Genomic DNA, 16,129 nt, shown 5'->3' with positions numbered 1-16,129 from the left:
AAAATGTTAAAAAAAAAAAAAAGAAAATGTCAAAGGGCAGCTCAAGATAAAGACAAGTATTATAATGAAATGTGCAAAGATGTGGAGTTAGAAAGCCAAGAAGAAAATACACACTCAGCATATCTCAAGCTGAAAGAACTAAAGAAAATGTTGAAGCCTCGAGTTGAGATATTGAAAGAGTCTATGGGCAAAATATTGAAATGATATATAACTGAAATGATATATAACAACACTATACCAAAAAGAACTGGTCAACAGTCAACCATTTCAAGAGGTAGCATATGATCAACAACCTCTAATACTGAACAAAGAAGCCCAAGCTACACTGAAGTCATTAATGGAAAACAAGGCTCCAGGATTTGACATAATTCCAATGGAAATGTTTCAACAGCTAATAAGGCACTCAAATGCAATTCCCACCTCTCTGTCATTGAGTTGATTCTGACTCCGACTGACACTCAAGCACAGGGTGGAACTGTTCCTCTGGGTTTCTGACCTGCACTGCTATACCACCAAGGCTCATTGTGCCCCTTCATCTATTGCCAAAGGAGGCAATACCACCTCCTGGGGCACTGGAATGATCCAGGGGAGCTGAAAACGCATGCACCTGCACTTTATTCTTGACTGTGAGCTGTCGTATGCATGTTTTTCATTGCCAGTGGGTACTGAATGATTTTTTTCCCTGAAAGGGGCGCAGTAGGCCAAAAGAGTTTGGAAATGAATCTATGGCCTATGCCAAGAAAATTAGAAGATAGATACCTGCTCATTTCAAATTATTGAACAATATCAGTAATATCACATGCAGGTATAATTTTCTGAAGATAATTCACCAATGGTTGCAGCAGTACTCAGAGAGCTACCAGGAATTCAAGCTGGATTCAGAAGATTTTGTGGCACAAGGGTTATCACTGTTGAAGTTAGATGGATCTTGGCTGAGAATAGAAAATACCAGCAGGATGATTACTTGTGTTTCATTTGATTATCCGTTTCATTTGATTATCCAAAGGCATTTGCCGGTGTAACTCATAACAACCTATGGATAACATTCCGAGGAATGGGAATCCAGAACACTTTATTCTGCTCATGCGAAAACGATGCATGGACCAAAAACTGTTCAAACAGAACGAGGGAGCCCTTTAAAATCAGTCTTGTACTGTTTATCCATATGTAGTATCCATTCTGTATTATGAGCATGTAATCCAGACACAGCTTATGAAGAAGGCTGACATTTGAGTTGGAGGAATGTTTATTAAGCACTGGTGATATGGAGATGACACCACCTTGCTCGCTGAAAGCAAGAGGATTGGAAGCACTCGCTGAGAAGACCTAGGACTGCAGCCTTCAATATGGATTACAGCTAAATGCAAAAATACCAAAAGTCCTCACAGATGGACCAACATCATGATGAACAGAAAAAAGATGGGAATTGTCAAGGATTTAATTGTTCCTGGATGCACAATCAAAGCAGCAGTGAAGAAACTAAATAACATATTTCATTGGGCAAGTCTAATTTGAAGATTAAGTATTCCTGACCCAAGCCAAGGTATTTCCAATCTCTCTATATGCATGTGAAAGGTAGACAATGAATAAGGAAGACTAAATGCATTTGAATTATGGTATTGGAGAAGATTATTCAAAGTACAGTGGACTACAGAACAAAGCAATCTGCCTTGGAGAAAGTACAGCCAGAATACTCCTTAAAGAACAATTGTACATTAAGAAAGCAGCCCAGTCCAGATCAAGCCCATAAGTCCGATATTAGCCCAAATGTCTGATACCAGTCTATAAAGTCCTCTTCAGACTCACGCAGCACATGCAGTGACACCAAATGCAGGAGGATCACAGGCCAGTGGATGGAAAGTCTTGTGGCCATGTAAGCATCTCAGTGCTGGTGTGGGTTTCCACATGGCTCCTCCAGCTCCAGGGCTCTAGCTGCATCAGTGTAGCTCCATGTGGCTTGTCAACAGGAATGTCTTACGGGGAGAGTTTGCCTGACTTCCAGTGAGCTGTTTATTTCCTTTGCACCTCCAAATGAGATCATCAAGCTGTGACCTGATTGACAGCCTAAACCCCACCCCTTCACTCTTAGTATTCTCAAGTTGACACCAGATTATGTAACTACTACACCCCTTTTTTGAGTTGATTGTTTTTCTTCTCGTTGTGTTGTTGGAAGCTTTCCATATATTTTAGAGATTAGGCCCTTATCAGATACGTTGTTGCCAAACATTGGCTCTTACATAATTTATTATTTTTTCAACAGTTTTATTGGCATATTAATCACATACCATACAATGCAATAGTTCAGTCACATCAAGAAGAGTCATGCAATCATCACCACAACCAGTTTTAGAACAACTTCTTCATTCTTGTACTCATTCTTATTACCCATTTTCCCCATCTTTCCCTGTCAAACTCCCATGGAACCATTAATGTAGTTACTGTCCTTATGGATTTCCTTATCCTGAATTTCATACATAGAAAAACATTACAAAGAAACAAAAACTAAAAAGAATAACAAAGTCAAACAGATAAAAACCTCAGTCAAAAAGAAAGCTGAAAATATTAAAAACTAATGAGAAAATGTCTTCGTAACTTTAACAGCCTAAACTTCCTATCACTATTTCTGAAGCCTAAATAATCTTGACTGATGCTTGAAGTATATTTAAATCTCATTTTATGTAATTATGATACTGTCAGTACTGAAATGCTTATTGGGATAAACAACTTAATATTTGACTATGTTTTTCAGGCAGCACAAAAGGGAAGATGCAGCTACTGAACAAAAAGAAGAAATCAAACATGAAAAAGCACCTGGAAAAGCATCACAGCATTCACAACCCTGTGTCCGGAGAGGACGGATATATCATGCTAAGTTCATGAACACAAACGCAAGAACATACAATGAACCAGTTCCCTACATAGATCACAGAAAGGGGCCAGAACAGCAGGTGGGACGGACTTTTGTTACATACAAACAGAGACTTGGAAGCTGTTCTGCTGGATAATTTGGTCACAGATGCTTTAAGGGCCATGGCACGTCTTCGTGTCGTGCCTTTATAGACCAGTAGTTGAAGGCAGCAGTCCGGAGCTACTTTAGAGACTAATTTGTACATTCAAACCATGATAGAAGGAGGCTCCAAAAAGTTCCCGGAAAATTCCATCATCTTTTCATTCCATTTTCCCATAAACGTTCTGAGGCCTCTTGTATTCACTGTTTGGAGCTTTGGTGGGTGAGTGTATTGTGAGTTGGGCTTCTAACCTCCAAGTCAGCAGTTCAAACCCACCAGATGCCCCTGGAGGGAAAGATGACACTCTGGTAAAGATTCGTAGCCTCAGAAATCCATGGAGGAGTCCTACGTGCCCTCAAATGTCGCTATGAGTCAAATTGACGGGCTGGCCGTGAGATTTATACGGTTTTTCCAGATAGTTTCATCGTTATTGGCATTTAGAGATATGTGTGTATACATATCTCCGAACCAAGTAATTATTGTAAATAATTATTTTTACAGTCTGAGTCCATTTATAGTCACTATGTTGGACTTAGGGGTTATTAGAAATATATTTAATAAAGTATATTTATTAGACATTTCCTCTATAATGTATTTGTGACACATTCTAATATTAAAATCTCCCTTAATACTCAGTAATTTTCCCATGTTTTATAAAATGATAACTATCATTTTTAAAAAGCATATCAATTGCTAGAGCAAAGTGCTTTATGTAAAGTGTATACTTTGATCTGCACAACGATTTGTGCGAGGTATTAGAAATGTTTTGCAGGTAAGAATACCAAACTTCAGAGGCAAATTAACTTACTCAAGTTTACTTAGTTAGCCAGGGAGAGCCCATATGTTTCAAATCCAAAGTGTAGGCTTAGTCGAACCACACTGATTAATTATGTCATATTGAAATGTATTTCATTATCTTTTTTCTTCTAAGTCAGGTTTGGTGAGGTATAGTGTGCTGTGTTAGTTTCCTGTTGCTGCTATAACCAATGACCACAACCAGTGGCTTAAAACAACAGGTTTATTCTCGTAGAGTTCTGAAGGCCAGCCGTCCAGACTCAATCTCACTGGGCTATAGCCCAAGTGCTAACAGTGCTAAGTTACTTGTGGGGGCGCTCATTTGCTTTCTTGCCTAGGAGTCAGCCTGTACTCTTTGGCTCATGCACCGTCTTTACAGCCAGGAGAATAATATCTTCAGATCTCTAACTCATTCTTTTGCCTTGGGAACCATTGTGATCAAGTTGGGCCCACCCAGATAACCCAGGATAATTTTCCCATCTCCAGCTCTGTCTTTAATATTTAATTATATCTGCAAATATCCTTTGCTAGATACAGTGAAATATTCATAGCTGTGAACATCTTCGGATGAGGTGTGTAGTATTTGGCCAACTAGAGTTATAGTCCTGAAAATTCCATTTTTAGTGCATAAGTCTGTGGTTTGTTTTTTTTTGCAAATGCATACAGTCAAGTTAGGATTTTTCATCACCCAAAAAACTTCCCAGTGCATCAGGGTAGCCATCCTCAGCTCCACTCCAGATCCCGGAAACCAGCCATCTGTTTCCTTGCACATTGCCTTTCCCAGAAAGCCAGATCAGGGGAGTCAAGCTGTGTGGGGCTTGCTGAGCAGCGTCTTTCTCTCGGGATGTTGCCTGAGGCTCATCCTTACTGTTGCATGTAACGCTAGTTCCTCACGCTCTTACGTGCCGCGGTTGCCTTTTCTCAGGGTTCCTTATTTGTAAATGATCAATCAGTTCTTTTTATTTAGTCAGAAGTTGACAACAACAATTACCCTCTGTTTTAGTACTCTATTATCCCCCTACCTAGTTCAGTCGCATTATTATATATCTTCAAATACATCACAAGTAATCCATGAAAATGTCCTATAGCACTCAATTTGGTTTCCACCTTTTTTCCATAAAGGGAGACTGGTGGTGGCATTACAAGGTGCCAGAACATTCCTGTCAACCACCCTATGACACTAAGAGCACCCAGAGGAGTGACTTCCAGATACCAGCCTATCCGTTGGTTTTGCCAGTCAAGCACAGCAGGCTACAAAAGCCTTCTTCGGGAATAGGTAGGTAAGGTTAATGTCGTTCACCTCTTCTCATGGTCTCAGACTGTTGCTCTAGAACAAGATGCGGGAGTTGTGCTGTCACCTCCACAGGGAATGGCTTCTTTACAGGAATTCGAACCCTGCACTCACTCAGTGCAGACCTTCCTGAGCTTGTTCCATATCCCTTCTGAGGGGAAAGTTTATTCCCAAACATGGCTCATGAAACGAGTGGGTTGTACAGAAAACATTAGCTTTCAGCTCTTGGAGGTTGCCACCAAAAATTTCATGATGTATCCTATTAGAACAGCAGGCAGCACTGCGTGAATCTTGCTTGACTCGAGGAACACTGTTTTACTTGATGTTTACAGAGATGCTCAGAAGAGTGACCCTATAGGACAGGGTAGACCTGCCCGGGTAGGTTTCTAAGACTGTTACTCTTTATAGAAGTAGAAAGCTGCTGCTTTCTCCCTCAGAGCTGCCTAGTGGTTTCAAGCAGCTGACCTTGCAGTTAGCAGCCCAGCACTTAATCACAACACCAAAGTGCAGTAAAAGGAAGAAGTGGTCAAATAAGTTTGACAAAAACTAAAATGCAATATTGAACAGGTTTCATGACTACAGAACTTTCAAAACTTTTATTCTCAACATAAAAACTCACTGCCATCAAGTTGATTCTTGCTCGTGGGGACCTCACATAGGGGTTCCGAGGCCATAACTCTCGGAAGGAGCAAATAGCGTCATCTTTCTTGAGTAGAGCAGCAGGTGAATTTGAACTACTGGCCTTTCAGTTAGCAGCCCAAATCATAATTTACCATGACACCCGGTGTTCTTATTCGGTTTGTTCCCCAAGCCCAAAGGACATTTAAACAGAATGCAATTGGAGTTCCTCGAGGATGCCTACTTTCTTGATGCAATGAAAATTGAAGTGCGCAGAACTTTTTTGGAGACGAGTTAGAGAGATGGAAACAGTGTTTTCAGAAGCATATAGATTCTAGAGGGAGGATATATTGAGAAATACTAAAGCTAGTGATGAAGAAATTGAAGAATTCTACTGACTTCTTAGTTGGAAATTGATCAAAAATAGCTATAATACTTAGGGACTTCTCTGGATGGAACTCAGAGAAATTACTTTTCTGTGGGAAGAGATGATGGGAGAAGCTTAATATTAGCAGACCAAACGAGGCAAGGGCTGACTGTAGAACAAATCATCAATTGCTCATATGACAGTTCAAGATGAAGGTGAAGTAAATTAAAACAAGGTTAAGTCTAATATTGGCCATATGTCCGATACCAGTCTATAAATTCCTCTTCAGACTCACGCAACACATGCAGACACCGAATGCAGGAAGATCACAGGCCAGGGGATAGAAAGTCTTGTGGATCCAGTGGTGATGGAAGCATCTTGTTGCTGGCAGGGTCTCCACACAGCTCCTCCAGCCCCAAGGCACTGGTTCCATCAGCGTAGCTCCATGTGGTTTGTCAATAGCAATGTCTTGCAGGGAGACAGCAAAGGTGTGTCTGCCTCCAGTGAGCTAATTATCTCTGTCATACCTCCAAATGAGGTTGACAAGCTACAACCTGATTGACAGGTGTGCCTCCACCCCTTTGCAAGTTGACAGGAGATTATGTAATCCCCACACACTCTTCTGGGTCAGTACCCACTTGTGTTGCAGAAGTTTGTTATTCATCCTCCAGTTGTTTGCCCTTGTTTTTCTGATTGTCCTTTTGTTTATCTCTAGCTTTATGGCATGATGGTCCAAAGAGGGATGTCTAAGTGATCTCTGTTTGAATTTACTCAGGCTTGACTTGTGTCCCAGGATGTAGTCTATTTTCAGAAATGAGCCATGTGCCCTTGAAAACAATGGGAAACTTTTGCATTTGGATGGAGAGCTCTATAAATGTCTATCAGGTCCAGTCACCTAATTGTAATGCATAGGAATCCTCCTTGCTGAGCTTCTTTCCCAGTGATCTATCTTTCTCTGATAGTGGTGTTTTAAAGTCAGCTACTATGGTTATTGAGTCTGTGATTTCTTTTTTTCATCTCTTGAATAGTTTGATGAATTTCATGGGTCTCTTGTTAGGTGCATATTCATTTACTATGCTCACTGGTTCCTGGTCTACGGATCATCTGAGCATGATATAGTGCCCATCCTTGTCTCTTGTTATGATTTGCTCCTTGAGGTCAATTTTGTTGGAGATTAGGATTGCAACCCCTACTTTTTAAAAATTGCTGTTTGCCTGGTATATTTTCTGCCATTCTTTTATTCTTAGTCTATTTTTGTCTGTGAGCTTAAGATGTGTCTCTTGCAGGCAACAGATTGCGAGGTTATGTTTTCTGAGCCAGTCTGCTAACCTTTGTCTTTTAATGAATGAGTTCAGGCCATTGACATTCAGAGTTATTACCACCATCTGTGGATTCATTGCTCTCATCTCGTAACCTATTGTGTTGGGCATTTTCCTATCTCCCTTCCTATCAGTGTGCTGTATTTATGGGGAGGGTTCATTTTTGCCTTCTTTTCCCTCTGAGGCAATGATATCTTAGTCATTGTTTTTGGTGCCTTGACTTCTGGATGGAGTTGCGCTATATGCCAGTCTTCTGCTTGTACTTGATGAATGTTGGTTTTCTGACCACAGTGAGACGGGAAGGATTTTCCTCAGGGTTGGGTGTTTTATGGTGTATTCTTTGAGTTTTTCCTTGTCCAGGAAGACTCTTACCTCTCCATCTGTCTTAATAGATAGTTTGGCAGGGTAGAGGATTCTCACCTCTTCTAGTCTGTTGGAGAGGTCCGCCATCTTGTGTTTTACTTCTCTTACCTCATCCATTAGTTCTGGTATTTACCTTTGGTACATGGACCTCATCCCCTCTATCATGGACTTCATCTCCTTTATCATTGAGTCCTTATTCTGAGTGGTTTCCCTCATATCCTGTATTATTCCAAGCAGCGTTCTGAAGATTTTTTTTTTCATTGAGGACCAACATCTGCTTCTTCTGTGGATGTCATTAGGTTTAGGACTTCTTCCAATGTTGTGTTTTGTTTTTCTTGTTGAGGGTGTTGAGGTATGTTACTGTCTGCGTGACGTTTTGGAAGAACTCGTTGTCTTGTTCTTGGAAGGCTGAAGGGCCCTGAATTCTCTCTCTGTGTGACTAGTAAGAGTGGTTTCTAGGACAACCTGTGGTGGGTCAGGCTGTTGTGTAGGTGAGATGCTGTGGTGAGGCTGGCAACTGTAGGTATGCCACTGGACTGGGTTGGGGTGAGCCTGCAGCATTGGCACGGGCCTGGTTTGGACTGTCTGACCACAATTTGCAGTCTTTTAAAGACTCTCTGTGGAGCCAAAAGCTGGTAGACTTGAACAGTGGCTTTCAGCTCCCAGCTTTTTCTGTTTTGTTATGTTAAAATCCTAGTCTGAGCTCTGAGGATTAGAGTTGTGCCTACCTTGTTATGTTAATATTATGCTAACATACCAAAACCAGGTTTCTGGCTGCTTACTTTCAAAATTGCACAAAGGAACACAGCCTGGAATTATAAGTGTTAAAATTTTTTTTCTTTATATGATGGGCTTGACCAGATTAGCTTTGTTGGTTTGGGGCAGACTGGATCTGAATTCTTCCCCGGCTGCACTCCTGGCTCTCTCCTGCACAGCTATGTCATGGGTAAATATCCCAGGGGCTCTTCAATTGTGGCAAATTAGTGACTAATTATCTATTGTTATCCAGGCTGGCAGGCATGGAGCTGGGGAGAGGGGGAAGAGGGATAACCCATGTATTCACTCAGTTCTTGGCTGGGGAGGGAGGATGCAAAGCTCAGGAATGCGGGGGTGGGGGGGGATGACAGAGAGGAACTCTGGTGTGAAGTCTTGTGGCTAGTTCTTGGAGGCTCTCTGCATGCCTGGGATTATAACCACTTTTAGACAGCAGCCTGGGGAAATTACTGCATGCATTGAGTCCCAGATCTTGGGCTCAGGAAGGGGTAGAGGGTGCTGTCTGGCTGGATCTGGTGAGGGATTAGTGGAGCCGCGGACAGACACAGTGAACTTAGGGTTTCAGTGAGTTCTTGAATTGCTCCAGGGTCAAAAATCACAGGGGGGGTCTGAACCAGACCCTAGTACACTGAGTCTATTTCTAGCACCCAACTTCCCATATTGGTCTCCTTCCCTCTTAATTTTCTGATCTAACAGCAGGAGCACTGGGTGGGTGATTCTACCTGGATGCCATCTTGACTTCTCCTCTGAATACTTGGTATTTGAATACAAATAATTTGACTTCAGTGCCTGTATTCCTCAAAATCAGTATTCTATACTTCCAGAATATTAATAAAAAGAAAGTTTCCCAATATAATACAGGCATTGAAAGCCCCCCACCCACCCACTCACCCACGGGCTTCCAAATTGGAAAGAAAAAAAGGACACACACTTACACATCATGAAGTTGCAAAACACTAATTGTAAAGAAAGGATTCTAAAAGCTTCCAGATAGAAAAAGAAAAATAAGTCATCATCTAGGAAATAAAAGTCAATTAGGGTGGTGCCTGGCTATCAAAAAGAACAGCATTTGGAATCTAAAAGGCTTGTCTTTAAGCAAGCAGTCGTCTAAGCGAAGCATCGATTTAAGTCCATATGGAAAAAGCACACTAACCTATGTGATTCAAGGATTTTAAATCATAAAATCCAAATCTGAAGAAGAGACTGGTATCAGAGCTCAAATAATGAACACTCATTTGCAGAAGACTGTGGATGACAGTGGAAGGCCAAATTCCATTTGAAGAGTGCCCATATGGATTAAGCTTCCAGCAAATCCCTTCTGACCATAGTACAGGGATATGAGTAGCCTTGGTATCACAACAGAGTGTATGATAAAGTTGATTATGGAAGATGCAGTTAGGTTAAAATGTACCACCTGATCATTTGATCACTCTTTTAACCCATGTTACAGTTACACTCTCTCCTGTCAAGTTAAGCAAAGGGGTGGAGTCTAGTCTGTCAATCAGTACGTAGCCAGTGATGCCTGTGTGTGGTCATAGCCTTCTCCTGAGGATTCTGGGAACTCCTGTCTTCCTTTCTGGAGGCAGGACACACACTGTCCCTTTGAAACATTCCTGTTGACAAGCCACACGGAGTTATGCATGGAAGAGCTCTGGAGCTGGAGGAGCCACCTGAAGACCCATGTCAGCGCTGAGATACTTCTACTGGATCCACAAGACTTTCCATCCACTGGCCTCTGATATTCCTGCATTCAGCATCATTGCATGTGTTGTGTGAGTCTGAAGAGGAATTTACAGACTGGTATTGGACATATGGACCAATATCGGACTTATGGACTTGATTTGGATTGGACTGGGATGTTTTATTCATGCATAATTGATTCTTGATATAAAGTTCTCTTTGGATTGGACTGGGATGTTTTATTCATGCATAATTGATTCTTGATATAAAGTTCTCTTTTACACATATATGAATGCTTCTGTATTTGTTTTCTAGTCGACTTGGACTAGCACAGATGTTTTCCTCTATTTTGTTGGTCATTGTTGTAGGACAGCACCTGTACATTTTTATGAAGCGTAGTCCGCTATTTTTTGTGTTGTTGTGGTTTCCTGTGCTTTTGTTGTTACATGTTAGAATCCATGATCAAAAACTAGGTCTCCAGAGCACTACTTGCATGTTTTGTTCTGAGTTTTGTGGGGTTTGTGCTTACCTGTGGCTTGGTGATCAATTTCAGTTAAATTTCATTTATCTTGTGTGCTGTGGGTCCAACTTCATTCTTTGTAGTTGGAAGTTCAGTTGTCCCTGCACCATTTACTAAAGATACAATTTTATCCCACAAGATGAACTTAGCATCCTTGTCAAAACTAACTAGCTATAGATATATGGGCAGAATGATCTTTGTAAACACAAATGATATCACCCTTCTATTTATGTCCTCAAGCTATTTCTCATTGCTAGTATTTCAACTTCCTCAGCATTGCCTACATGACCCTATTGATGGAAATTATCTACCTTATTCCTTTTGTTCCTTCTGTCAGTCAACATGGGATTTAAAATTTTATGTAAACCAGACCAAAGAGATAGGAAATACTCTTGAATTTCCTGCTTTTTTTCCAAATGGATTTATGTCTGCTGTGCTTTTTGCTATAGTTCCATAATTTAATTATATAGCTTATAAATGAAAACCTGTGTATTGGGAAAAAAAACCAATTGCTTCTAGACAGTATCTAAGTTGAATGTTTGGAAAGATTTGATAAAACTATCTGTCACACACACAAAATATTGTAACTAGAAGTGAATACAATGACTATAAAAGTGAGCTGGGGTGAGTTTTTAATGTCCTGAAGAAGCTGCACTAATTTTATTTTGCACATTCCATTATATTTTCATTCCTTGTTAAAGAAATGAAAACTGGAAAGAATGCATAAGGAGTGTGATGTGTGCAAGAAATTGAAAGTGCAGTTCCAATTAATAGACATTCTTCAAAAAAAACACCTTGGTCCTTCAATTAAAATTGGTGAATGAGCTGGTTAAAATAAAGATCTAAATATGATAAATATTTTCTATGACACTTTGTTTTAAAGGATCCATTTGAGTAATTAACCAATCAACTTTCAATCCTTTGGTATAAGGAGTAAGTAAGTAGTTGCTTCTTCTCTAGTTCAATAAGGTTGATAGAAGAGTAATAAAAGATGAGACCAGAGGGGGAGGTTTTGTTCTAGGACAGCGGTTCTCAACCTTCCTAATGCCGCGACACTTTAATGCAGTTCTTCCTGTGTGGTGACTCCCCAAACATAAAATTCTTTTTGTTTTTACTTCATAACTGTAATTTTGCTACTGTTATAAATCAGGTGACCCCTGTGAAAGGGTTATTTGACCGCCAAAGGGACCGTGACCCACAGGTTGAGAACCGCTGTTCTAGGGTGACCAGGCAAGGGCCTAGACTTTTCATAAAGTCGTCTGTAGGTCTGTCTTCTTGAGCTAGTCAGTTTTCTAAGAGAGAACTCCTTAAGCCTCTGCTGAGGTTAGGACAGGACATCTTGGAGTCGCACTGCTTCCTTTAACAATAATCAGGGTGCGATGTATCAATGATGAGAAATACAACTTTCCTCTAGTTCCTAAATGTTTCCTCCCTGCTCCCACTACCATGACTCGAATTCAACCCTTGCAAGTCTGCTAGACCAGAGGATGTACACCGGTACAGATAGGAACTGAAAATCCAGGGAATCCAGGGCGGATGAGCCCTACAGGACCAGTGGTGTGAGTGGCGAAACAGGGAGGGTAGAGGGAGAGTGGGTAGGAAAGAGGGAACCGATTACAAGGAACTATATGTGACCTCCTCCCTGGGGGACAGACAACCGAAAAGTGGGTGAAGGGAGACGTCGGACAGGGCAAGATATGACAAAATACCAATTTATAAACTATCAAGGGCTCATGAGGGAGGGGGGAGTGGGGAGGGAGGGGAAAAATGAGGACCTAATGCCGGGGGTTTAAGTGGAGAGAAAATGTTTTGAGAATGATGTACAAATGCGCTCTACACAATTGATGTATGTATGGATTGTGATAAGAGTTGTATGAGCCCCTAATAAAATGATTAAAAAAAAAAAAGGACCCTCAAACAATTGTTTCCAGCCCTACCACGTACCACTGCTCCATGTGTCCTATTTCAGAGAAACCAGATGCCTTTAACTCCTAAACTTCACTGGAGTGCTGGCACATTAATTCAGGTCCTGTTTCTGTGTGAGTTGCTTTTTCTTCAAAATTTAATTGACTATCAATTTCAATATGTATGCAGAGAAAATCATCAGAGAAGCTGGATTATCTGAAGAATGTGGCATCAGGATTGGAGGAAGGCTTATTAACAACTTGAGATATGTATATGAACAGCCTTGGCTTGTTGAAAGTGAGGAGGACTTGCAGCACTTGCTGATGAAGATCAAGGATGGCAGCCTCAGTGTAGATTACAAATCATTGTAGAGGACCAGAACCTGGACAGCTGGGCCAATAAGTGACATCGTGATAAACAGAGAAAACATTGAAGTTGTAACGGATTTTGTCTTGCTTGGATCCATGGTCAATGCTCCTGGAAGCAGCAGTGAAGGGATCACATGACTCTGCTTGTACCTGCTGCGTAAGACCTTTTAGTGTTGAAATGCAAGGATGCTACTTTGAGGACTAAGGTGTGGTTGACCCAAGCCATGGTACACGTGTGAACACTGGACACTGAAGAAGCATTGCTGCGTTTGAATGGTGGTGCTGGTGAAGAAAGCAGTGTGGGCAGCCGGAGGAACTAGCACATCTGTCCTGGAAGACGCTCAACTAGAGTGCTGCTTAAAGGCAAGGATGGCAAGACCTCATCTCGCCTGTTTTGGGCATATTGTCCGCAGAGACCAGTCCCTGGAGAAAGATATCAAGCTCGGTAAAGTAGAGGGGCAGCGAAAAAGAGGATGCCTCTCATCGAGATGGATAGACACAGCAGGTGCAACATTGGCCTCAAACATAAGAACAGCTGTGAGCATGACAGGCCTGGGAAGTGCTTCGATCTCATGTCCATAAGGTGTCTAGGAGCCAAACCTGCAGTGAGATGGCACCCAACCACGACTCTCAATGCTTCCCTTTCACAGGCACTTAGTTTCTAGTTTTTGTGGTCGACTCTAGCCAGTGACACTTATCCATCTGCTTCCGAGCCTGGTAATTTCTCAATCCCTCTGCTCTCTTGTGTTTCATTTACTCCTAAGAATGCAAACCCTCTCACTGTTATTTTAGTGGCATTCTGGGAGGGAATGGAGAAAGATCTGCATGTTTAATTTGTCTTCTTTAACCGGAAATCATCACTTACTGCCCCTGGACTTTAATCTCAGTTCAGCACTTGTAGCTGTTTGATTCTATGCCCATTACTTATATTTTACCAGCCCGTTTTACTCAATTGGTGAAATGGACATGATAGTAACTGCCTTGCAGAATTGTTTTGAGAAATAAATCAAAGAACCTTTGAGGTGCCTACCACAGAGTTTGGTACTTGATAGGTAACAGAGGTAGTTATTAGCAGGAGAAAGTTGAGACTCGGCTTTTGTACAGATTTGCCCTCAGAAACTCAGGTATAGTTCTGCCTTTCCTGTTATGCTGTTATGAACTGACTGAATGTCAGTGTGCCTTTGGTTTTGTTTATTCTTAATATTAATTCAGAGGCTTGTAGTATACTAGGTATTAAGTTAGAATTAGTATTTAGATACATGTACAGTATGTCTATCTACTCATCTGTCACCTTTTTTTGGGGGGGATTTTTTGCTGCCAGCCAGTCTGTTTGTGTTGTCTTCTGTAGATTTCATGACAGGATGACAACAGCAAGTGCCTGTGGGTCTCTGTCTGCCTGTTCTCTACTCTAGCCCCAGGGCCTAGTAAACATCTAGACATTTAACCGAAGCTCAGTAAGTATGTATGGATTCATTTAATGAATAATCGCACACCATTTACACATTGCTCCATGGGAGAAAGGTGGGGCTGTGGGCTCCCTGGGTATAGGGTCACTATGAGTTGGAGTCAACTCGATGGCTGTGGGTTTCATTTTATTTTGGCTTCTGGTTTACCTAACAGATGATCTATTTTAAAGTCATAGTACAGTCTAAACTAATACACACAGCACAATTTAGGCCTGTCACTCATCCATAATTTAGACAGTGCTGGGTATTTGATGAAAATGATAAAAATAATTAAAATACTGTAACGTAGCAAATGTACATACACATGTACTGTAAAGGAGTCTGTGGCACAATGATTAGATACTCACTGCTAACTGTAAGGCCAGCAGCTATACACAGCGGAAATCTTTCTCTTCCCAGACAGATTTTAACATAGAAAACCCTGTGAGCCTGTTGTACTGTGTCACACCGAGTCAGAAGTGACTGGATGGCACACAAGTCTGTCGGGCCAGGTCTTCTAGATGCACATGCATCTAACTAAGGAGCCCTGGGGGCGCTGTGGGGTAGGATTGGACTGTTAACCGCAAGGTCAATGTTTCAGCCTCCTAGCTGCTTCTCTGGCCAGAGATGAGGGAAGCTGTCTACTCGTATAAAGATTTTCAAAGGCTTGGAATGGCAGTGGGATTTTTTTAAATGCATATAAATATGGGAAAATGTGTATGCAAACATGCATTCATGACAATTAAGAGTCATCGCATAGCCACTCTGTTCCATCAGCCCACTTAATTACGCCTAGTCTTTGGCATTTCAGCAATGCTATCTTGTGTTGTCAATGAACGTGCCTTTATGTCTTGTACCACCACACAGTTTCCTGGCCGCCATCCACAGTCCATTCAACAAACATCTGTGCTTTATATCTTGGTCCTGTAGAAATAAGTGTTCACTTTTCATTTTATAAAATGAAACCTTACAAATTGGAGAGGCCGATTTAATGCGTGATGTGCATAGTCATACTTATATGTAATTTTGCCTATCAACTACTTTATAGTTTAACATTATTTTGAGTGGCACTTTCAGATACAGTGGTAAAAACTAGTTTTCTCAAATAGTTTTAAGTTTGTGTGGCTGCTTTTCCCCCAAAGTGCAACATAACAATGATTTCTTGTTATAACTGTGCTCATTTGTTTCTATATTTTAAAATATGTACTTTTTACATTAATAATTTTTTATATGAGATCAAAACACTTGAAAAGTGTGGAGTTTCTAACAGAAAATTGTTACCATTGGATGTTCTCAGCAAGCAGGAATCGAAAGTTAATTGAGAACATTTCTCAAAGTAAATCTACCACGTTCTCACCAATATGCAGAGTGAGTTGTGAGCTGAATAAATCCTGACTTTGTTGATAAAATATAGATGGCGAGATATCAACTTGTTTGGTGGGCACTTGTTTAGAAACTTCTTATTTTAATTAGATCAAGTATCCAAGAAACAGAGAGTGGATTTCCAAACATTCTTCAAGAACTTTCCCTCCTTTCTTTATTTACTTAGCATTTCTCATTTAACAAGGCCTCTTTCAAGTAATTAAGTTTAGTCCAATCTGAATATTTTTTTAAACATTTTATTAGGGCCTCATACAACTGTTATCGCAATCCATACACACATCAATTGTGTAAAG

At 40.9% G+C, this 16,129-nt stretch overlaps 1 protein-coding gene across 1 annotated transcript in view; it reads left to right on the top strand.

Moving 5' to 3' along the window:
• The window catches only part of CUNH2orf73 (chromosome unknown C2orf73 homolog), a 40,120-nt gene that overhangs the window by 10,199 nt on the left and 13,792 nt on the right, over positions 1 to 16,129 (top strand). The window contains exons 2-3 of the mRNA XM_013006553.2: positions 2,750 to 2,948; positions 4,926 to 5,079. Coding sequence (XP_012862007.2) covers positions 2,750 to 2,948; positions 4,926 to 5,079 — 353 coding nt within the window. The remainder of the gene's footprint in view (positions 1 to 2,749; positions 2,949 to 4,925; positions 5,080 to 16,129) is intronic.

Source organism: Echinops telfairi, unplaced genomic scaffold (genome assembly GCF_000313985.2).
Source record: "Echinops telfairi isolate 266 unplaced genomic scaffold, ASM31398v2 ScPeMD7_2573;HRSCAF=3158, whole genome shotgun sequence".
Lineage (NCBI taxonomy): Eukaryota > Metazoa > Chordata > Mammalia > Afrosoricida > Tenrecidae > Echinops > Echinops telfairi.
This window is presented reverse-complemented; position numbering and strand designations above follow the sequence as displayed.